Here is a 23,396-nt window from a genome sequence, read left to right as displayed (position 1 = left end):
AGCTTCTCATTAATTACAGAGAGTGGATGAAAAAGGGTTTAGAAATCATCTGTGGATTGGAAAGAAGTACCTTCAATTGCCATTTTTGTCACTATTCACCTATCATTAGTAATATTTATTAGACTAGAATACATTAAAAAACACGTTTAGCCTTGGGTATATTAGTATGGAGAATTTTCCATGGTAAACTATTAAAAAAAATGTACGTAATTTTTTTTTTTCCAGAGATAGGGTCTTGCCTTGTTGCCCAGGCTGGTTTTTTTTTTTTTTTTTTTTTTTTTTTTTTTTTTTTTTTTTTTTGAGACGAAGTCTCGCTCTGTCGCACAGGCTGGAGTGCAGTGGCGTGATCTTGGCTCACTGCAAGCTCCACCTCCCAGGTTCACGCCATTCTCCTGCCTCAGCCTCCCGAGTAGCTGGGACTACAGGCGACTGCCACCACGCCCAGCTAATTTTTTGTATTTTTTTAGCAGAGACGGGGTTTCACCGTGTTAGCCAGGATGGTCTCGATCTCCTGACCTCATGATCCACCTGCCTCGGCCTCCCAAAGTGCTGGGATTACAGACGTGAGCCACCGCACCCGGCCTAGGCTGGTCTTAAACTCCTGGTCTCAAGCATTTTTCCAGGGCAGTATAGTAAACTAAAAAAAAAAAAAAAAAAGTATTTAATTTTTTTTCAGAGACCGGGTTTTGCTATATTGCCCAGTCTGGTCTTGGATTCCTGGCCTCAAGCAGTCCTCCCTCTTGGGCTTCCCAAAGTGCTGGGATTACAGAGATGAGCCATCATGCCCAGCCTAATGATAAAATATAAAAAATGATTCTTACCTGCTCTTTTTTGAAGCATTTTGAACTTAGTAGGATTATAGAGTTTTGATGAATGGAAAGAATGCAAAATATTTAGTGGTACTAAACAAAATTAGCAAATACTTAGAAAAAGCAAAGAACCAAGGCAATCATTTGTTCATGTTTTTTTCCCCATTTTTTCTTCTTTTTCCTTTTTTTTTTTTTGAGACGGAGTCTCGTTCTCTCGCCCAGGCTGGATTGCGGTGATGCCATCTTGGCTCACTGCAAGCTCCGCCTCCCAGGTTCAAGCAATTGTCCTGCCTCAGCCTCCTGAGTAACTGGGACTACAGGCGCCCAGCACCACACCCGGCTAATTTTTTGTATTTTTAGTAGAGACAGGGTTTCACCGTGTTAGTCAGGATGGTCTCGATCTCCTGACCTCGTGATCTGCCCACCTCGGCCTCCCAAAGTGCTGGGATTACAAGTGTGAGCCACCGCGCCCGGCATTTATTTTTATTTTTGAGACAGAGTATTGCTCTGCTGCCCAGGCTGCAGTGCAGTAGCGCAATCTTGGCTCACTGCAACGTCTGCCTCCCATGTTCAAGCGATTGTCCTGCCTCAGCCCCCTTAGTAGCTGGGATTACAGGCGCGTGCCACCATGCCCAGTTAATTTTTGTATCTTTTTATTTTTGAGATGGAGTTTTGCTCTTGTTGCCCAGGCTGGAGTGCAATGGTGCCATCTTGGCTTACCGCAACGTCCGCCTCCCGGGTTCACGCCATTCTCCCGCCTCAGCCTCCCGAGTAGCTGGGATTACAGGCATGCGCCACCATGCCTGGCTAATATTTTTTGTATTTTTAGTAGAGACGGGGTTTCTCCATGTTGGTCAGGCTGGTCTCAAACTCCTGACCTCAGATGATCTGCCCACTTCGGCCTCCCAAAGTGCTGGGATTACAGGTGTGAGCCACTGCACCCGGCCCAATTTTTGTATCTTTAGTAGAGATGAGGTTTCACCGTGTTGGCCAGGCTGGTCTTCAATTCCTGACCTCAAGTGATCTGCCCCTCTCGGCCTCCCAAGTGCTGGGATTACAGGTGTGAGCCACTGTGTCTGGCCTTTCCCATACTTTTATCCAGCATACATTATAGAATTCATTAGATTTTTCAGTTATTGCTTTGGTCCGTGCCCTCATTATCATCTAGCTTGGGAAACAAGCCACTAAATCCACAAGAAGTGCGATGATTCAGGTGCTCACAGATTTGCGAAGAAGATGATGGACATGCATATCAGATTGGAGAGTTAGGAAAGCCTTCCTGCACGGACTGTGAAGAGTGTGAGTTAGGGGCCGGGCCCAGTGGCTCACACCTGTAATCCCAGCACTTTGGGAGGCGAAGCAGGTGGATCACGAGGTCAGGAGATCGAGACCATCCTGGCTAACACGGTGAAACCCCGTCTGTACTGAAAAATAGAAAAAATTAGCTGGGCGTGGTGGCAGGCACCTGTAGTCCCAGCTACTCGGGAGGCTGAGGCAGGAGAATGGCGTGAACCCGGGAGGCAGAGCTTACAGTGACCCGAGATCGCACCACTGCACTCCAGCCTGGGTGACAGAGCGAGACTCTATCTCAAAAAAAAAAAAATAGAGTGTCAGTTAGGGGGATGAGAAGGGGAGGCCGCAGGGAGATCAGGGCAGTGTGACGGGCACAGTGTTCGCAGTGAGTGGCTAAAGCAGATCCTGTTTTATCAAATGGGAGAGGGTTGAGTGAGAAAGACAAGGGACATGCACAGGGCACACTGAAGCCTGACCTTTGTCCTGGCAGCTTCGAGGAGCCAGTGAAGGCTTCTGAAGGAGAGACTGTCATGTCTGTGTGTAATACTGTGTTGGCTGTAGTGTGGAGAAAGGGTTAGAAGTAGGCTACAGTGAGTAGGAAGAGAGAAGGAAGAGAAGCAAGTGTTGGGCAACGGTGTGTGGGTGCCCAAAGGCCAGGGAGTTTGAAAACCGGTACAGCTTTGTAAAAAAAGATGTGTTTCAGGCTCTAATTTTTTGCTTGAGGTTACTTTTCAATACGGCATGGTTAAGAACCTAAGCTGAACATTTTGTAGGAAAATGCATTCATAAAGGACTCAAAATGCTGGGGGTTTTTTTGTTTTTGTTTTTGTTTGTTTTGTTTTTCAGAGTTCTTTGTTGCTTGAAGCTGTGTGGCATCTTCACGTACAAGGCATTGTGAGCCTGCAAGAGCTGCTGGAAAGGTAGCGAGCTAACGATGATTCAGTGTTACTGTTTTTGCAGTCTAGTCTAGTATAAATTTTATTTCAAAGCCCCAAATCAGACGGGTTTGATTTTTGGCTTTGACATATAATTTGTACTAGACTAGATTGCATTGCATATTTATACTAGACTAGACCTGGAGGAACTATTGCTTTATTATTTCAAGAGAACGTTTATGGTGTTTTTTTGTTTTTTGTTTTTTTTTTTGAGATGGAGTGTTGCTCTTGTTGCCCAGGCTGGAGTGCAGTGGCACGATTTCAGCTCACTACAACCTCCACCTCCAGGGTTCAAGCAATTCTCCTGCCTCAGCCTCCCAAGTCGCTGGGATTATAGGCGCCCGCCACCATACCCAGCTAATTTTTGTTATTTATTTATTTTTTTTAGGGACAGAGTCTCGTTCTGTCACCCAGGCTGGAGTGCAGTGACGTGATGTCGGCTCACTGCAGGCTCCACCTCCCGGGTTGATGCCATTCTCCTGCCTCAGCTTCCCGAGTAGCTGGGACTACAGGCGTCCGCCACCACGCCCGGCTAATTTTTGTATTTTTAGTAGAGACGGGGTTTCACCATGTTAGCCAGGATGGGCTCGATCTCCTGACTTCATGATCTGCCCGCCTCGGCCTCCCAAAGTGCTGGGATTACAGGCGTGAACCACTGTGCCCGGCAATTTTTGTTATTTTTAGCAGAGATGGGGTTTCGCCATGTTAGCCAGGCTGGTGTCAAACTCCTAACCTCAGGTGATTCCCCTGCCTCGGCCTTCCAAAGTGCTGGGATTACAGGCATGAGCTACCTCGCCCGGCCTTTTTTTTTCTTTTTGAGACAGAGACCTGCTCTGTCGCCAGGCTGGAGTGCAGTGGTGCGATCTCGGTTCACTACAACCTCCACCTTCTGATTTCAAGCGATTGTCCTGCCTCAGTCTCCTGAGTAGCTGGGATTACAGGCTACCCGCCATCATGTCCGGCTAATTTTTGTATGTTTAGTAGAGATGGGGTTTCACCATGTTGGCTAGGCTGGTCTTGAGCTCCTGATCTTGTGATCCTCCCGCCTCGGCCTAGAGCAAAATTTCGTCTCAAAAAAAAAGAAAAAAAAGAAAAATCTGCTTCCTAGGATATACACACCTAATCTCAGCACCAAAATCTATGAAGCAAAAATGGACAGAATTAAAGGGAGAAGTAGACATTTCAGCAATAATCATTAGAGGTTTCAATACTCCCCTTTCAGTAATGGGTAGAACAAGTCAGATTAAGAATGATACAGAACAGCCGCCCCGTCCGGGAGGGAGGTGGGGGGGTCAGCCCCCCGCCCTGCCAGCCGCCCCATCCGGGAGGTGAGGGGCGCCTCTGCCTGGCCGCCCCTAATGGGAAGTGAGGAGCCCCTCTGCCCGGCCAGCCGCCCCGTCCTGGAGGGAGGTGGGGGGTCAGCCCCCGGCCCGGCCGGCCGCCCTGTCTGGGAGGGAGGTGGGGGGGTCAGCCCCCTGCCCCGCCGGCTGCCCTGTCTGGGAGGGAGGTGGGGGGGGGTCAGCTCCCTGCCCGGCCGGCCGCCCCGTCCGGGAGGTGAGGGGCGCCTCTGCCCGGCCGCCCCTACTGGGTAGTGAGGAGCCCCTCTGCCCGGCCAGCCGCCCTGTCCGGGAGGGAGGTGGGGGGGTCAGCCCCGGCCCGGCCAGCTGCCCCGTCCGGGAGGTGAGGGGCGCCTCTGCCCGGCCGCCCCTACTGGGAAGTGAGGAGCCCCTCTGCCCGGCCACCACCCAGTCTGGGAGATGTACCCAACAGCTCATTGAGAACGGGCCATGATGACAATGGCGGTTTTGTGGAATAGAAAGGGGGGAAGGGTGGGGAAAAGATTGAGAAATCGGTTGGTTGCCGTGTCTGTGTAGAAGGAAGTAGACATGGGAGACTTTTCGTTTTGTTCTGTACTAAGAGAAATTCTTCTGCCTTGGGATCCTGTTGATCTGTGACCTTGCCCCCAACCCTGTGCTCTCTGAAACATGTGCTGTGTCCACTCAGGGTTAAATGGATTAAGGGCGGTGCAAGATATGCTTTGTTAAACAGATGCTTGAAGGCAGCATGCTCGTTAAGAGTCATCACCACTCCCTAATCTCAAGTACCCAGGGACACAAACACTGCGGAAGGCCGCAGGGTCCTCTGCCTAGGAAAACCAGAGACCTTTGTTCACTTGTTTATCTGCTGACCTTCCCTCCACTATTGTCCTATGACCCTGCCAAATCCCCCTCTGCGAGAAACACCCAAGAATGATCGATTAAAAAAAAAAAAAAGAATGATATAGAAGTTGAATGCTGCAAACCAGCTGACCTGACTGTGGAGAACTCTACCCAGTAGTAGCAGAGTGTGTATTCGTAAGTCCAAATGGAACAGTCCCCAGGATACAGCATAAGGTTCAGGCCAAGGCCAGGTGCGGTGGCTCACACCTGTAATCCCAGCACTTTGGGAGGCCAAGGCGGGCAGATCACCTGAGGTCAGGAGTTCAAGACCAGCCTGTCCAACGTGGTGAAACCCTGTCTCTACTAAAATTACAAAAATTAGCCGAGCAAGGTGGCAGGTGCCTGTAATCCCAGCCGTTGGGGACGCTGAGGCAGGAGAATCGCTTGAACCTGGGAGGCGGAGGTTGTAGTGAGCTGAGATTGTGCCATTGCACTCCAGCCTGGATGACGAGAGCAAAACTGTTTCAAGAGAAAAAAAAAAAGGTTCAGGCCATAAAACAAAGAGGAATAAATTTAGAAGGGCTGAAATCATCATTCAAAATACGTTCTCTAACCACAAATGAATTTAATTAGAATCAACAACAGAAGGGAATTGGGAAAATCCACAATATTTGGAAGTTAAACAACATAATGAGTCAAAGAAGTCACAAGGGAAATTAGAAAATAACTTGAGACTGGGCACAGTGACTCACACCAGTCATCCCAGCACTTTGGGAGGGCAAGGTGGGAGATTGTTTTGAGCCCGGGAGTTTGAGTCCAGCCTGGGCAAAGTAGTAAGACCTCCAGCTGGGCGTGGTGGTATGCGCCTTTTGTCCCAACTACTCAGGAGGCTGAGGTGGAAGGATTGCTTGAGCCTGGGAGGTCGAGGGTGCAGTGACTGATTGCGCCACTCCACTCCAGCCTCAGTGACAGCAAAAAACTGTCTCAAAAAAAAAATTGGGGCGTATGGCTGAACTCAATCCCCTGATGATGGGATTTAGTTGAGCCTTACGTCTGCCTCTGTGTGTGTCTCCAGCCATCCCGACATGCATGCTGTGGGATCGTGGCTCTTCAGGAATCTGTGCTGCCTTTGTGAACAGATGGAAGCATCCTGCCAGCATGCTGACGTCGCCAGGGCCATGCTTTCTGGTGCGTTCATGACAAGATGCGGGTTCTTGGGTAAAACTCATTTTGATCTGTGATAATGCCTTCTGCTCTCAAGAGCTCTGCGAGGCAGAACAGCCTGTCTCTCCGTGGCCGTGGGAACCTGGCATGACAGACTCCCAGTCTCAGCCTGTTGTGGGTTTGCATTTTACTTGACTGATGTGGAAATACTAGTAAGTCGGCCTTGACATGAGTTTAAGTGTTTCCATGCACCTTTCCCATAGAGTGACCGCAGCTGCTTCCTTCTGTCGCCCAGGCTGGAGTACAGTGGCGCGATGTCAGCTCACTGCAACCTCCGCCTCCTGGGTTCAAGTGATTCTCTGCCTCAACCTCCTTAGTAGCTGGGACTGCAGGCACGTGGCACCATGCCCGGCTAATTTTTTTTTGTATTTTTAGTAGAGACGGGGTTTCATTAGGTTGGCCAGGCTGCTCTTGAACTCCTGACCTTGTGATGCACCCCCCTCGGCCTCCCAAAGTGCTGGGATTATAGGCGTGAGCCACTACGCCTGGCCTTCCTGAGGCATGATATTATGAGAAAAACTTGGGACTGTAATGTCCCCCCACAAACTAAGAAGGTGCTGAGAGACCAGAGGATGGCTCGGATTAGGGACCAACCCAGCTTGAGGAGTAGTTGGGCTTGTCAGAGAATGGCTCGGACCAGTCCAGCTTGAGGAGTAGTTGGGCTTGTCAGAGAATGGCTCGGACCAGAGTCCAGCTTGAGGAGTAGTTGGGCTTGTCAGAGAATGGCTTGGATCAGTCCAGCTTGAGGAGTAGTAGGGCATGTCAGAGAATGGCTTGGACCAGTCCAGCTTGAGGAGTGGTTGGGTTTGTCAGGACTTATATTCAGCGCACTCCTGGACGGCAGCAGGACAGCTCTAGAGAGCCGCCCCACCACCCGTCTCTAAGGTGCATTGAAGCTCGTTTTCTGGCTCTTTGCCTGCTGTGTTTGAGTGATGAGACTCTTTTCCTTGGTGAGTTCTCAGATCCTCTCTGGGATATTTGGGTTCTGAGGAACACCTGCTGGGAGACCCATCCCACTACAAGTGACACCTACAAATAAAAATTAGATGAGAAACTGATCTGTACAGTAGCTTGTGGGTTTTTTCCTTTTTCCTAAAGCTTTTTGGTGGCATGAGCGACTTAGCATTCCTGAGCTACTATAACCTGGTACCAGATAGGTTAAATTTAAATCAAAGTTAGAAAATTTTGTGGATTTCAGTCCTCTTGGTCTTATTTTTTAAAAAGCTAAGAATGCCTTTCCTCCCCCATCACATTCCTCAGAATAGGATGCTTCTGGGTCCCTCTAGACCCTCTGGTATTGGAGATTGGCAGGCAAGACAATCGATAAGACCTCCCTTGGAAACCACTTTTATTTAAGAGAAAAAAATTGGGCTGGGTGGGGTGACTCATGCCAGTAATCCCAGCACTTTGGGAGGCCAAGGTGGGTGGATCATGAGGTCAGGAGTTCAAGACGAATCTGGCCAAGATGGTGAAACCCCATCTCTACTAAAAATACAAAAATTAGCTGGGCGTGGTGGCGGCGCCTATATTCCCAGCTACTCGTGAGGCTGAGGCAGAGAATTGCTTGAACCTGGGAGGCGGAGGTTGCAGTGAAGTGAGATCATACCATTGCACTCAAGCCCAGGCGACAGAGCAAGCCTCCGTCTCACAAAAAAAAAAAAAGAAAAAAATCTGACTATAAACTTGTTCCCTTTCAAATAGAAGTGCAAGAGGAAAAAATCTGGTTCATCTAAGGGTCCTGATTGGGTTTGGTGAACGCTAGTGTAGCTGTGGTCAGGTGAGCAGTAACTTCTGCAGCATTCCTCTCAGGTTACGAGCAGCTCACAGGGGTCCTGGTGGGCCCAAGCCATATGCTCACCCGCCCCTCTGAAGTGGATGGTCTGTGCCATTCACAGTTGCTTGGAGACCATGATGTCCATAAATAACTTTGGTTTTGTGGTTTTTCAGATTTTGTGCAAATGTTTGTTTTGAGGGGATTTCAGAAAAACTCAGATCTGAGAAGAACTGTGGAGCCTGAAAAAATGCCGCAGGTAGGAGGAAAAGTCAAGTGAAGAGTTTAGCAGAAGGAGCCGTCCTTATTCCAAGTGTTGAAATGTATTTACGTGTCTCTCTATTGAAACATGCTGTTTGTACCTATTTACGGGGTACATGTGATACTTGTTTTGTGCATAGAGTGTAATGATCAAGTCAGGGTGTTTAGAGTCTCCGTCACCTCCAGTATGTATCATTTCTGTGTGTTGGCAACATTTCACATGTTGCAGTTATTTTGAAATATACAATCTGTTGTTAACTATAGCCACCTCACTCTGCTATGGAACATTAGAACTTCTTCTGTCTAGCTGTATGTTTGTACCCATTAACCAACTCTCTTCGTTCCCCCACTGCATATACCCTTCTCATCTCTGGTATCTCTCGTTCTACTCTCTACCTCCACAAGATCCCCTTTTTAGCTCCCACATATTACTGATAACATGCAATATTTGTCCTTCTGTGCCTGGCTTATTTCACTTAACATAATGGCGTTCAGTTCCATTCCTGTTGCTGTGAATGACAGGATTTCACTTTAAAAAAAAAGAATAGCTGGCCGGGCATGGTGGCTCATGCCTGTAATCCCAGCACTTTGGGAGGACGAGGCGGGCGTATCACGAGGTCAGGAGATCGAGACCATCCTGGCTAACATGGTAAAATCCTGTCTCTACTAAAAAAATAAAAAAAATTAGCCGGGCGTGGTGGCAGGCACCTGTGGACCCAGCCACTCAGGAGGCTGAGGCAGGAGAATGGCATGAAACCTGGAGGCGGAGCTCGCAGTGAGCCCAGATCGTGTCACTGTATTCCAGCCTGGGCGACAGAGACTCCATCTCAGAAAAAGAAAAAAATAGCTGAGGCTGGGCTCAATGGCTCATGCCTATAATCCAGCACTTTGGGAGGCTGAGACTGGTGGATCCCCTAAGGTCAGGAGTTCAAGACCAGCCTGACCAACATGGTGAAACCCTGTCTCTAGTAAAAACAAAAAAAAAATAGCCGGGCGTGGTGGCGCATGCCTGTAGTCCCAGCTACAGGCGTGGAGGCAGGAGAATTGCTTGAACCCAGGAGGCGGAGGTTGCAGTGAGCCAAGATTGCGCCTTGCACTCTAGCCTGGGTGACAGAGCGAGACTCCGTTAAAGCTGACCAGTATTCCGTTGTGTGTATACCACATTTGCTGTATCCGGTCATCTCTTGTTGGGCACACAGGTTGATTTCATATCTTGGCTATTGTTAATAGTGCCACAATAAATGTAGGAGTGCAGATGTCTCTTCAGCTGGCTGATTTCCTTTCCTTTGGCTGTACGCCCAGTAATGGGATTGCTGGATCATATGGCAGTTCTGGTTTTTGTTTGTTTGTTTGTTTTTTGAGATGGTGTCTCTCTCTGTTGCTCAGGCTAGAGTGCAGTGGCGCGATTTCGGCTCACTGCAACCTCTGCCTCCCAGGTTCAACCGATTCTCCTGCCTCAGCCTCCCGAATAGCTGGGATTACAGGCGTGCACCACCATGCCCAGCTAATTTTTGTATTTTTAGTAGAGGCGAGGTTTCACTCTGTTGGCTAGGATGGTCTCGATCTCTTGACCTCATGATCTGCCTGCCTTGGCCTCCTGAAGTGCTGGGATTACAGATGTGATCCACCATGCCTGGTGAAAGTGAGACCCTCTGGGCTGGTAGTTCTGTTTTTAGAACTAACCAACTATTTAGAAATCTCCATACTATTTTCCATAATGGCTGTAGTAATTTACATTCTCACTGATAGCATTTAAGAGTTCTGTTTGCATTCTCACCAGCATTTGTTATTTTTTGTTTTCTTGATAATGATAATTCTAACTGGAGTGAAATAATAGCTCATTGTGGCTTTGATTTGCATTTCCCTGATGATTAGTGACATTGGCTTTTTTTTTTTTTTTTTTTTTTTTTGAGACAGAGTCTTGCTCTGTCGCCCAGTCTGGAGTGCAGTGGCGCGATCTCGGCTCACTGCAAGCTCCGCCTCCGGGGTTCACGCCATTCTCCTGCCTCAGCCTCCCGAGTAGCTGGGAATACAGGCGCCCACCACCACGTCTGGCTAATTGTTTGTATTTTTAGTAGAGATGAGGTTTCACTGTGTTAGCCAGGATGGGCTGGATCTCCTGACCTTGTGATCCGCTTGCCTCGGCCTCCCAAAGTGCTGGGATTACAGGCGTGAACCACTGTGCCCAGCCTTTTCTTATTTTTTCTTTTTTGAGACTGAGTTTTGCTCTTGTTGCGCAGCCTGGAGTGCATGATCTCAGCTCACTGCAACCTCCCTCCACCTCCCGGGTTCAAGTGGTTCTCCTGCCTCAGCCTCCCAGGTAGCTGGGATTACGGGCATGTGCCCCCATGCCCGGCTAATTTTGTATTTTTAGTAGAGATAGGGTTCCTCCATGTTGGTCAGGCTGGTCTTGAACTTCCGACCTTAGGTGATACACCCACCCCAGCCTCCCAAAGTGCTGAGATTACAGGCATGAGCCTCTGCTCCTGTCTGATATTGGCCGTTTTTTTCATACACCTGGTGGCCGTTTGCATGTTTTTTGAAAATGTTTAGGCCGGGCGCGGTGGCTCACGCCTGTAATCCCAGCACTTTGGGAGGCCAAGGTGGGTGGATCACCTGTGGTCAGGAGTTCCTGAACAGCCTGACCACCATGGTGAAACCCTGTCTCTACTAAAAATATAAAAATTAGCCGGGCGTGGTAGCACATGCCTGTAATCCCAGCTACTAGGGAGGCTGAAGCTGGAGAATCGTTTGAACTCAGGAGGAGGAGGATACAGTGAGCCGAGATCTCACCACTGCACTCCAGACTGGGCACCAAGAGTGAAACTACGTCTCAAAACAGAAAAAGAAAGAAAAAGAAAATGTTTAATCATGTTCTTTGTCCACTTTTTTTTTTTTTTTTTTGTGACAGAGTCTCGCCGTGTCGCCCAGGCTGGAGTGCAGTGGCACAATCTCGGCTCACTGCAAGCTCTGTCTCCTGGGTTCATGCCATTCTCCTGCCTCAGCCTCCCGAGTAGCTGGGCCTACAGGCGCCCGCCACCTAGCCTGGCTAATTTTTTGTATTTTTAGTGGAGATGGGGTTTTACCATGTTAGCCAGGATGGTCTGGATCTCCTGACTCGTGATCTGCCCACCTCGGCCTCCCAAAGTGCTGGGATTACAGGCGTGAGCCACTGCACCCGGCCCTTTGTCTAGTTTTTAAATGGGATTATTTTTGTTTTCCCTGTTGAGTTCTTTGAGTTCCTTATATATTCTGGATATTAGTCCCTTGTTGGATGAATAGTTTGCAGGTATTTTCTTCCATTTAACAGGTTTTCTGTATTGTTTCCTTTGCTGTGCTGAAGCTTTTTAGTTTTTTTTTTTTTTTTTTTTTTTTTTTTTGAGACAGAGTCTCTGTTGCCCAGGCTGGAGTGCAGCGGTGTGATCTCTGCTCACTGCAACCTCCACCTCCCAGGTTCAAGCGATTCTCCTGCTTCAGCTTCCTGAATAGCTGGGACTACAGGCGCCCACCACCACTCCCGGCTAGTTTTTCTATTTTTAGTAGAGATGGGCTTTCACAGTGTTGGTCAGGCTGGTCTCGAACTTCTGATCTCATGACCCGCCCACCTTGGCCTCTCAAAGTGTTGGGATTGTAGGTGTGGGCTACCGTGCCTGGCCTTTTTTTTTCTTTTTTCTTTTTTTTTTTTTTTGAGATGGAGTCTTGCTCTGTCTCCCAGGCTGGAGTGCAGTGGTGCCATCTTGGTTAACTGCAAGCTCCGCCTCCCGGGTTCAAGCTATTCTCCTGCCTCAGCCTCCCGAGTAGCTGGGACTATGGACACCCGCCACCGCACCTAGCTAATTTTTTTGTATTTTTAGTAGAGACAGGGTTTCACCTTGTTGGTCAGGCTGGTCTAGAACTCCTGACCTCAGGTGATCCACCCACCTCGACTTCTGAAAGTGCTGGGATTACAGGCGTGTGTCACGGTTCTCTATCCTGTTCCGTTGGTCTGTGTGTATGTTTATATCAACCTCATGCTGTTTTCATTTCTGTAGCCTCGTAGTATATATATTTTGACCTCAGGCAGTGTGATTTCTATGTTCTGTAACTTTGTTCTTTTTCCTCAGGATTGCTTTGCTTATCTGTGTTCTATTTTGGTTCCATGTGAATTTTAGAATCTTTTTTTCTATTTCTGTGAAGAATGTTATTGGTATTTTGATAGGGATTGCATTGAATCTGTAGATAGTTTTGGATACGTCCCAAATTTTTATTCCCTTTTGGAGGTTCCTGAGCCAGTGGCTCCCATTTTGCCTACACTGCAGTCTGTGGGCTTTGTTTGAGGAAGTTTGTTTTATTGTTACCATGAGTTGCTCTCTGAGTAGTGGTATGCTTTAAGCCCAGGAGATGTGAAGAAGGGAAATGGACAATGGTACCTTCTCACCGTCTTCTGGCTCCAGAGGCATCAAGGGTGAAAGTCCTTAGTTCCACAGCCCAGATTCAAGGCCTGAGCTTTCCTCTCTTCACTGAAGTACTTCAGCAAAACTCTGCGTGCAAAAGTGTCCTGCCCAGCCCTAGGCTCATAGCCTCAGGCCATGCTGAGAGCAGTCTTAGGGTAATTCCAGAAAGTTCAGCCTTTTCACTCTGTCTAGGTCCCTTCAGTACTGGAATAATTTCTAGGTCTATGAGGGTTTTTAAAGTTGATCTCTTTGTAAAGTCCATTTCTTTTTCTTTTTTCCAAGACGGAGTCTCGCTCTTTCGCCCAGGCCGGACTGCAGTGGCACTATCTCGGCTCACTGTAAGCTCTGCCTCCCGGGTTCACGTCATTCTCCTGCCTCAGCCTCCCGAGTAGCTGAGACTACAGGGCGTCCGCCACTGCGCCCGGCTAATTTTTTGTATTTTTAGTAGAGACGGGGTTTCACCATGTTAGCCAGGATGGTCTCGATCTCCTGACCTCGTGATCCGCCCGCCTCGGCCTCCCAAAGTGCCGTTTCTTTACTTTAGAGTAACAAGTAATAGTTCTCTTGTGTGATGCAGGTATCACACAAATTACAGAAGATTACCAAGATGGTAACTCGCATTCTATTTTGACAGGTCGCGGTTGATGTACTGCAGAGAATGCTGATTTGTAAGTTAATTGCACTGCAGCCCAGACTGTAAATGACTTAGTTTGCTTATTAGCAATTCTGTCAGTTTTCTGCCTTTCCATTTGAGGTATTTCTCCTCTGTATGTTTCACTGTGTAGAGTCCTGGTACTGGAATGCCCTTGTTTTGGTTGTAATTTGGTATGAATTTACCTTCTTATTCTGGTTTCCAATTTCTAGCAGCTTTAGATTTAATTTTCAGAGCTGTGAAGGGATACCTCATGAATCTGTGGGTCACAGGGAAGCATTTTCTTGTCTGTGTGTTTTGATTAAGGCCTACAGATTGTAGAAGTCTTGATGGACGTGGGCCCTCTGGGGGGTTGAAGTGGATCCGTTGTCTGAAAGCGCCTGGGATTGTTTCTGGTGGGCTGCCGCTGTGTGCTGACATCTGTTTTCTGTTCCTGGCTCTGTCTTCAGTTGCACTTGACGCTTTGGCTGCTGGAGTACAGGAGGAGTCCTCCACTCACAAGATCGTGAGGTGCTGGTATGTTCCTGAGGGTGGCCTGCCTGAGTGTGCAGCAGGGAGGTGTCTGCCAAATTAAAGAGCCAAGATATTTTAAACACTTCCAGAGCTTCAGCAGCCCGCTCCTGAGCACAATTCCTCTGCCAATTATGATAACGTGCGTGAGGAGGAGGTGACCATGGGAAAGCCCGGGGAACGCTCTGGTCAGCCTTTTCCTGTGAGGATGAGGTCGGAAGGTGCGCCCACTGCAGGATCCTGTTCCGCCTCTGGAAGTCCTGCACCAATGTTTGTCCCACTCACTGTGACCTCCTCTCGTGTGGAGTCTCCCCTTGCTCCTCCTTCCCTGGGTGTGGTTCAGGCTCTAGAGCTGGTCCTGCCTCTCAGCCCCCCACATTTCTAGAAGACACCGCAGCTGTGCCTCTACAGACTCCCGCTGCCTGGCCTCCACAGATCCTGCTCAGATTCACCAGTAGGCAAAGCTTGGCCCTATTTGCTTTTTCTCTCCATGGCTCTGTGGAGATGTGCGGAGACCCTTACAGGTCGGGAGGCGGAAGCTGAGGAGTGGGGGCTGGGCGGAAGGTGGACGTCGGGGTTTGGTGGAAATGGGGCTCTGGGGTTTGCTTCCCTCTAGTGTGGGCAGGGGACCTTGAAGTGAAGTCTTGAGAAACCAGTAGAATTTGCCACTGTTTCCAGGCCTTGTCAACCTTTTCATTCTTTATTTTGCTCCTCATTTCCCATCCCTCACAGTAACTGTTTAACTGCTCAATTAAATGTGTTGTACCGTTCGGTACTTTTATTGAAACAGTGAATAAAGCACTGTGTGATTTTCTGAATGTTTACATGTGCATCAGTTAGCTTGGGCTGCTGTAACAAAGTGCCAGAGACTGCGGTGTGGACGGCAGATGTCTTCTCACAGCAGTAGAGGCTGGAAGTTGGAGGTCAGGGTGCCCCCAGGGTTGGATTCTGGTGAGGACCCTCTTCCTGGCTTGCAGGAGACCTACTTTTTCTGTGTCTTCATGAGGTAGAGAGGGGGAGAGCAAGCCCTCTGGTGTCTTCTCCAGGCAGTCATCTCATCATCACCTCAGCCTTATCAACACCCCACCTTGAGAGGCTGGGCTTCAACAGAGGAACTTTGTGGGGATACAGTTTAGTCTGTAGCAAGGGCTTTTTTTTTTAAATCTGTGTGATAAGATTACTCACACTGATGTCCTGAGAGTGAGGTAACAACCACTGACCTGCTGATTTTTATATTTTGTAATTAGTTGCCAATAATTTATTTATTTATTTTTGAGACAGAGTTTTGTTCTTGTTGCCCAGGCTGGAGTGCAGTGGTGAGATCTCTGCTCACTGCAACCTCTGCCTCCCAGGTTCAATCAGTTCTCCTGCCTCAGCCTCCTGAGTAGCTGGGATTACAGGCATGCACCACCGCACGTGGCACAAGCCTGTAGTTTTGTATTTTCTATTTGTTAGTAGACATGGGGTTTCACTATATTGGTCAGGCTGGTCTCGAACTCCTGACCTCAAGTGATACACCCACCTCAGCCTCCCAAAGTACTGGGATTACAGGCGTGAGCCACCACACCTGGCACAAGCCTATAGTTTTGTATTTTCTATTTTTTAGTAGACATGGGGTTTCACTATATTGGTCAGGCTGGTCTCGAACTCCTGACCTCAAGTGATACACCCACCTCAGCCTCCCAAAGTGCTGGGATTACAGGCGTGAGCCACCGCACCCGGCCCGCCAATAATTTAAAATCAGGCATCCTCCAACAGTCTTGGTGGCCAGCTTCCCTTGCACACTGGGGGCTGTGGTGTCCCAAAGCGCTGCCCTGTGAGGAAGGACAGCAGCGCTGAGCAGTGAATCTCCACGATGTCCCCCACCCTGCTGTGTGAGTGTCTTGAGTTTGCACAGAGCCGATGTGGCCTCGTTGGGTGTGTGACCCTGGGGCAGTTCACTGAACCGCCAGGACCCTTGATTTTCTTTCTTTATTTTTTTGAGACAGAGTCTCACTGTGTCGCCCAGGCTGGAGTGCAGTGGCATGATCTCGGCTTACTACAACCTCTGCCTCCTGGGTTCAAGCGATTCTCCTGCCTCAGCCTCCCACATAGCTGGGACTATAGGTGTGTGCCACCATGCCCAGCTAATTTTTTTTTTTTCTTTTTTTGAGACAGAATTTCGCTCTGTCGCCCATGCTGGAGTGCAGTGGTGCGATCTCGGCTCACTGCAAGCTCCGCTCCCTGGGTTCACACCATTCTCCTGCCTCAGCCTCCCGAGTAGCTGGAACTACAGGCGCCCACCACCATGCCCAGCTAATTTTTTCTATTTTTTTAGTAGAGATGGGGTTTCACTGTGTTGGCCGGGATGGTCTCGATCTCCTGACCTTGTGATCTGCCCCCCTTGGCCTCCCAAAGTGCTGGGATTACAGGTGTGAGCCAATGCGCCTGGCCTAATATTTTTGTATTTTTAGTATAGATGGCGTTTCACCATGTTAGCCAGGATAGTCTTGATCTCCTGACCTTGTGATCTGCCCGCCTCAGCCTCCCAGAGTGCTGGGATTACAGGCATGAGCCACCGTGCCCGGCTGGACCCTTGATTTTCTTACCTGGGGAATCGGCATAAAGTGCCGCTTGCTGGTTGCAGGTTGTAAGCCTCACGAGAGGGTCTGGGTTTGGTTTGGTGGTCTGTATAGGCCTGCTGGGATGTGGCAGGCTAACAGACCTCAAGTGCTCTTGCCACCTGGCTGTGTGACCCCATTCACCCCCAGAACATCCTGTTGTCTCACACAGATGGCCCAGGAAACCCTAGTCCCTTCCATTCCTTCCTCATCTTCATGGACAGAGCTGGCATCAGTCCCTGTTGTGACTGTTTGAGGCCCTGGTGTGCTGGGCTCTTCTCTCAGGCTTGGCACGACCCTCTGGGGGAGTTCCGTTTCACAGAGGGTGCCGCTGAGGCCCCGTCGGGTTGGCTCCCGGGGCTCCACTCCCGGGTGCGGCGCGGCCTGCCCTTCCCAGCCTGTTTCCTTGTGCTCCACTCCCGGGTGCGGCGCGGCCTGCCCTTCCCAGCCTGTTTCCTTCTGCTCCACTCCCGGGTGCGGCGCGGCCTGCCCTTCCCAGCCTGTTTCCTTCTGCTGCACTCCCGGGTGCGGCGCGGCCTGCCCTTCCCAGCCTGTTTCCTTCTGCTCCACTCCCGGGTGCGGCGCGGCCTGCCCTTCCCAGCCTGTTTCCTTCTGCTCCACTCCCGGGTGCGGCGCGGCCTGCCCTTCCCAGCCTGTTTCCTTGTGCTCCACTCCCGGGTGCGGCTCGGCCTGCCCTTCCCAGCCTGTTTCCTTCTGCTCCACTCCCGGGTGCGGCGCGGCCTGCCCTTCCCCGCCTGTTTCCTTCTGCTCCACTCCCGGGTGCGGCGCGGCCTGCCCTTCCCAACCTGTTTCCTTGTGCTCCACTCCCGGGTGCGGCGCGGCCTGCCCTTCCCAGCCTGTTTCCTTCTGCTCCACTCCCGGGTGCGGCGCGGCCTGCCCTTCCCCGCCTGTTTCCTTCTGCTCCACTCCCGGGTGCGGCGCGGCCTGCCCTTCCCAACCTGTTTCCTTGTGCTCCACTCCCGGGTGCGGCGCGGCCTGCCCTTCCCAGCCTGTTTCCTTGTGCTCCACTCCCGGGTGCGGCGCGGCCTGCCCTTCCCAGCCTGTTTCCTTCTGCTCCACTCCCGGGTGCGGCGCGGCCTGCCCTTCCCAGCCTGTTTCCTTCTGCTCCACTCCCGGGTGCGGCGCGGCCTGCCCTTCCCAGCCTGTTTCCTTCTGCTCCACTCCCGGGTGCGGCGCGGCCTGCCCTTCCCAACCTGTTTCCTTGTGCTCCACTCCCGGGTGCGGCGCGGCCTGCCCTTCCCAGCCTGTTTCCTTCTGCTCCACTCCCGGGTGCGGCGCGGCCTGCCCTTCCCCGCCTGTTTCCTTCTGCTCCACTCCCGGGTGCGGCGCGGCCTGCCCTTCCCAACCTGTTTCCTTGTGCTCCACTCCCGGGTGCGGCGCGGCCTGCCCTTCCCAGCCTGTTTCCTTCTGCTCCACTCCCGGGTGCGGCGCGGCCTGCCCTTCCCCGCCTGTTTCCTTCTGCTCCACTCCCGGGTGCGGCGCGGCCTGCCCTTCCCAACCTGTTTCCTTGTGCTCCACTCCCGGGTGCGGCGCGGCCTGCCCTTCCCAGCCTGTTTCCTTGTGCTCCACTCCCGGGTGCGGCGCGGCCTGCCCTTCCCAGCCTGTTTCCTTGTGCTCCACTCCCGGGTGCGGCGCGGCCTGCCCTTCCCAGCCTGTTTCCTTCTGCTCCACTCCCGGGTGCGGCGCGGCCTGCCCTTCCCAGCCTGTTTCCTTCTGCTGCACTCCCGGGTGCGGCGCGGCCTGCCCTTCCCAGCCTGTTTCCTTCTGCTCCACTCCCGGGTGCGGCGCGGCCTGCCCTTCCCAGCCTGTTTCCTTCTGCTCCACTCCCGGGTGCGGCTCGGCCTGCCCTTCCCAGCCTGTTTCCTTCTGCTCCACTCCCGGGTGCGGCGCGGCCTGCCCTTCCCCGCCTGTTTCCTTCTGCTCCACTCCCGGGTGCGGCGCGGCCTGCCCTTCCCAACCTGTTTCCTTGTGCTCCACTCCCGGGTGCGGCGCGGCCTGCCCTTCCCAACCTGTTTCCTTCTGCTCCACTCACGGGTGTGGCGCGGCCTGCCCTTCCCCACCTGTTTCCTTCTGCTCCTTCGCTTCTCTGCTCCGTGGGTTTCGCCGTTGCCTTGCCCCCTTTCTCGTTGAATTGCCACCTCCTTGGATTCAGTTTCAAGTCCTTGGTTATAGTGGCCTGGCCAAGAAAGCCCCTTCCTTGCTTAAAGAAGGGATGAGCCTGAGCCACAGTTTGTGCTGGGATTGGTGGGTGGCGTGCAAGGCACCCTCCCTTTCCTGACCCCTCTTTCTGCTGCATTGGCAGGTTCGGAGTGTTCAGTGGACACACGCTTGGCAGTGTAATTTCCACAGATCCTCTGAAGAGGTTCTTCAGTCATACCCTGACTCAGATACTCACTCACAGCCCTGTGCTGAAAGGTAGGCCCAGCGTGGAGGCTGTTCAGTTGCTACCCATTTTGGGGATTGCTGTTGCCTTGTTGCCTTGGTAACACTGACTGGAGATGCCAGGAATTCTAGGACCTCTTTTTTGTCTGTCTTGAACCAGAGACTGGGTCCTCAGACGCCTGAGATTGTTACTAAATATCCTTTTACCTGAAAGGAACAGATTTTTATAAGAAAATTCAGAATTATGAGTGGACAAAATAATTGTCATTAAAATAGAAATATCTTTTTTGTTTGTTTGTTTGAGTCAGAGTCTCACTCACTTGCCCATGCTGCAGTGCAGTGGCGTGACCTCAGCTCACTGCAACCTCCGCCTCCCAGGTTCAAGCAATTCGCGTGGCTCAGCCTCTCGAGTAGCTGGGACTACAGGCGCCAACCACCACACCCGGTTAATTTTTTGTATTTTTAGTAGAGACTGGGTTTCACCATGTTGGCCAGGCTGGCCTCGAACTCCTGACCTTAGGTGCTCCGCCTGCCTTGGCTTCCCAGAGTGTCGAAGTGTTGGGATTACAGGTGTGAGCCACCACACCCAGCCTAAAATAGGAATACCTTTATTTTACTTATTTATTTATTTATTTATTTATTTATTTGTTGGAGATGGAGTCTTGCTCTTTTGCCAGGCTGGAGTACAGTGGCGTGATTTGGGCTCACTGCAACCTCCATCTCCCGGGTTCAAACCATTCTCCTGCCTCAGCCTCCAAAGTAGCTGGGATTACAGGCATGTGCCACCATGCCCGGCTAATTTTTGAATTTTTAGTAGAGACGGGGTTTCACCATGTTGGCCAGGCTGGTCTCGAACTCCTAACCTCAGGTAATACGCCCGTCTCTGCCTCCCAAAATACTGGGATTACAGGCGTGAGCCACTGTGCCCAGCCGCTGTCTAGTCTTTTAAAACTTGGTGTTTGAGCATGCACATTCTCCTTCTGGAATACCTGATCACCCAGCACAACTCACGTTATTTTTCTGCTGGCTACCCTTGCCTTGCTGTGACTGTCATGGTTCTCAGCTAGACTCGGTGGCGCGTTTGATGGCCCAGGCATCGTCTGCCCAGTGGGTGTCCTGTTACCCATGTATGACAGACTGTTCCCAAGATTTCAATCTTATGAATAAGGCCACGATGAACACTTTGAGCTTTTTCTGTATCTAGCATATCCCCAGGGTAGATGCTCACGCAGGAGACTGGTGGGAGATGAGGGATACACGGATGGCTCCCAACAGGTGCTGTGAGGTGCTCAGGAGTTTATCATCACTTGACTGAGCTGAGCTTCCTTTGAACAGCATCCCCACCATGATTGGTTTATTCACAGTTTATCTTATTTTATGTATTTATTTATTTTTTTGAGATAGAGTCTTACTCTGTTGCCCAGGCTGGAGTGCGGTGGTGCGATCTCAGCTCACTGCAACCTCTGCCTCCTGGGTTCAAGCTATTCCCTGCCTCAGCCTCCCGAGTAGCTGGAATTACAGGCGCCTGCCACCATGCCCAGCTACTTTTTGTATTTTGAGTAGAGACAGGGTTTCACCATCTTGGCCAGGCTGGTCTAGAACTCCTGACCTTGTGATCCACCCGCCTCGGCCTCCCAAAGTGCTGGGATTACAGGCGTGAGCCACCTAGCCTGACCTTATTGACAGTTTAAAAGTAGGAAAATTGAAATGCAGTTGGTACATTGGAAAATATTTATTGTGAATATGACAAAGCATTACAAGTAAGTAACCGGGCCTGAGAAACAGAATTGATGATATAGCAAATAGGCAACAAACAGGGAGATGGTGAACTTTAATAACTGAAAAAGTACATATTAAGACCTGTCTTCCCACTGAAGCTTTGAAACACAACTTTTTGGCCAGGAGCAGTGGCTCACGCCTGTAATCCCAGCATTTTGGGAGGCCGAGACGGGCGGGTCACGAGGTCAGAAGTTCGAGACCAGCCTGGCCAAAAGAGTGAAATCCCATCTCTACTAAAAAATACAAAAATTAGCTGGGCGTGGTGGTGGGCGCCTGTAGTCCCAGCTACTCGGGAGGCTGAGGCAGGAGAATCGCTTGAACCCGAGAGGCAGAGCTTGCAGTGAGCCGAGATTGTACCACTGCACTCCAGCCTGGGTGACAGAGTGAGACTCAGCATCAAAAAAATAAAAATACAAAAAGTATCTGGGTATGGTGGCACACGCCTGTGGTCGCAGCTACTTGGGAGACTGAGGCAGGTGGATTGCTTGAGCCAGGGAGGTCGAGGCTGTGGTGAGCACTGCACTCCAGCCTGGGTGATAGTGAGACCCTGTCCAAAAACAAAACCTGTGGGCGGCAAGCCACCCAGGTGCTGAGGCAAGAGACCGAGGACACGAGCTGTTCCAGTATAATAAAATATAAAACAAGAATAGTTATACCAGATATAGATCTTAGATATGATTACATATGAATATCATTAATCATTAGTTGGTAGTAATTACTCTTTATTGCAATACTATAATAATCCTCGCTCTATAATCATAACCTAGGAAAAGCCAGGCCATACAGAGACAGGAGCTGAGGGGACATGGTGAGAATTGACCATAAGCCAAGAGTGCGAGCCTTCTGTTATGTCCGGAGAGGACCACCAGAGGGCTCCTTGGTCTAGCGGTGACGCCAGCGTCTGGGAAGATGCCCGTCACCAAGCGGATCGTGGTCCAGCAGTAGCAAAAGTGTCAAGGAACAACACCCACTACTTAGCAGACCGGGAAAGGGAGTCTCCCTTTCCCCGGGGGAGTTTAGAGAAGACTCTGCTCCTCCACCTCTTGTGGATGGCCTGACATCAGTCAGGCTTGCCCGCAGTTATCCAGAGGCCTAATCGTCTCCCTGTGATGCTGTGCTTCAGTGGTCACGCTCCTAGTCCACCTTCATGTTCCATCCTGTACACCTGGCTCTGCCTTCTAGATAGCAGTAGCAAATTAGTGAAAGTAGTAAAAGTCTCTGATATGCCGAAATAATGGCGTAAGCTGTCTTTGTCTCTGTCTCCTCTCCATCTCTGCCTCGGCTGCCAGGCAGGGAAGGGCCCCCTGTCCAGTGGACACGTGACCTTACCTATCATTGGAGATGACTCACACTCTTTAGTCTGCCCCTTTTGCTTTGTATCCAATAAATAACAGCACAACCAGACATTCAGGGCCACTGCCGGTCTCTGCGCATTGATGGTAGTGGTCCCCCGGGCCCAGCTGTCTTGTCTTTTATCTCTTTGTCTTGTATCTTTCTTTCTACACTCTCTCGTCGCCGCACACGGGGAGAGACCCACCGACCCTGTGGGGCTGGTCCCTACAAAAACCCACAACTTTTTGATCTCTGACTTGAAGTTTTTGTCTGTTTCTCCCCCTGCAGCATCTGATGCTGTTCAGATGCAGAGAGAGTGGAGCTTTGCGCGGACACACCCTCTGCTCACCGCACTGTACCGCAGGGTGAGTGGATGTGGTATTATACCTGCTTCTGAGCTCGTGGCGGGGGGATTAAGATCTGCCGAGTACTTGTCATGCTGCCTGCCGTGGACGGCACATCGAGAGGTTCAGGGATGTCTGGTGAGATGTGGCTGTCCTCATCAAGGCCACCACTCAGGTCAGGAGATTGAACTTGTCACTTGGGCCGAGCCCCTCCTCCTTGAGATAGGGAGAATTCTCTCCAGCCAGGTGCTGGCCACTGTGAGGGGAGAGACGCCACAGTGTGAGCTGTCACAGCTCCACGTGTTACCTTTGCAGTGGGAAGTGAGGGGGCTGCGGTGGCCACCGGCTGGGAGGAAGGTGAGGGGTCATCTGTCCCACAGTGGTTTGCTTGGATATTGAAGGGAGCGGATGCTTTTATTTCAGCTCTTTGTGATGCTGAGTGCAGGGGAGTTGGTTGGCCATTTGCAAGAAGTTCTGGAAACGCAGGAGGTTCACTGGCAGCGAGTGCTCTCCTTTGTGTCTGCCCTTGTTGTCTGCTTCCCAGAAGCGCAGCAGCTGCTTGAAGGTGAGCTTTTACGAGAGCCCGGTGGTGCTGGCCAAGAGTGTGTGTAGGGGCTGTCAGCAGAGTCCCAGCTGACTGTGGGTGAGCCTCTCAGTGAAGCCCTTCCCTACCTGCCCGGAACCTGCAGCGCCTCCTGTCGATGGAACGTTCTTCGGCAGACGCTTCCATAAGCACTGACTGCTGCTCTGAGAGGCCAGAGTGTCCACTGCTGCTTCATTCAGGTCTCTAGTGGTTTGCACTTGACTTGCTGTAATTGCTGTGTAGTCTTTTAAAACTTGGTGTTTGGGTGTGCACGGTCTCCTTCTGGAATACCTGATCACCCAGCATAA

General features: G+C 50.9%; 1 protein-coding gene across 13 annotated transcripts in view; it reads left to right on the top strand.

The window, feature by feature from the left end:
* Positions 1 to 23,396, top strand: part of FANCA (FA complementation group A) — an 83,317-nt gene that overhangs the window by 6,301 nt on the left and 53,620 nt on the right. For 11 of the 13 annotated variants that reach the window (XR_008621495.2, XM_034941083.3, XM_034941086.3 and 8 more), the window contains 8 exons: positions 2,949 to 3,022; positions 6,272 to 6,384; positions 8,368 to 8,450; positions 13,520 to 13,553; positions 13,987 to 14,053; positions 18,971 to 19,083; positions 22,450 to 22,526; positions 22,929 to 23,070. Coding sequence is in view for 12 of the 13 variants with exons in the window: in XM_034941083.3 (XP_034796974.2) it covers positions 2,949 to 3,022; positions 6,272 to 6,384; positions 8,368 to 8,450; positions 13,520 to 13,553; positions 13,987 to 14,053; positions 18,971 to 19,083; positions 22,450 to 22,526; positions 22,929 to 23,070 (703 nt within the window). In the remaining variant the exon portion in view is untranslated. Of the gene's footprint in view, positions 1 to 2,948; positions 3,023 to 6,271; positions 6,385 to 8,367; positions 8,451 to 13,519; positions 13,554 to 13,986; positions 14,054 to 14,139; positions 17,125 to 18,970; positions 19,084 to 22,449; positions 22,527 to 22,928; positions 23,071 to 23,396 lie in introns of those variants that run through there. The other 2 variants (XM_057300137.2, XM_034941093.3) reach the window with 2 other exon arrangements.

This window comes from Pan paniscus, chromosome 18 (genome assembly GCF_029289425.2).
Source record: "Pan paniscus chromosome 18, NHGRI_mPanPan1-v2.0_pri, whole genome shotgun sequence".
In the NCBI taxonomy this organism is placed as follows: domain Eukaryota; kingdom Metazoa; phylum Chordata; class Mammalia; order Primates; family Hominidae; genus Pan; species Pan paniscus.
Note: the sequence above shows the minus strand (reverse complement) of the source record. Positions and strands in the feature narration are given on the sequence as shown.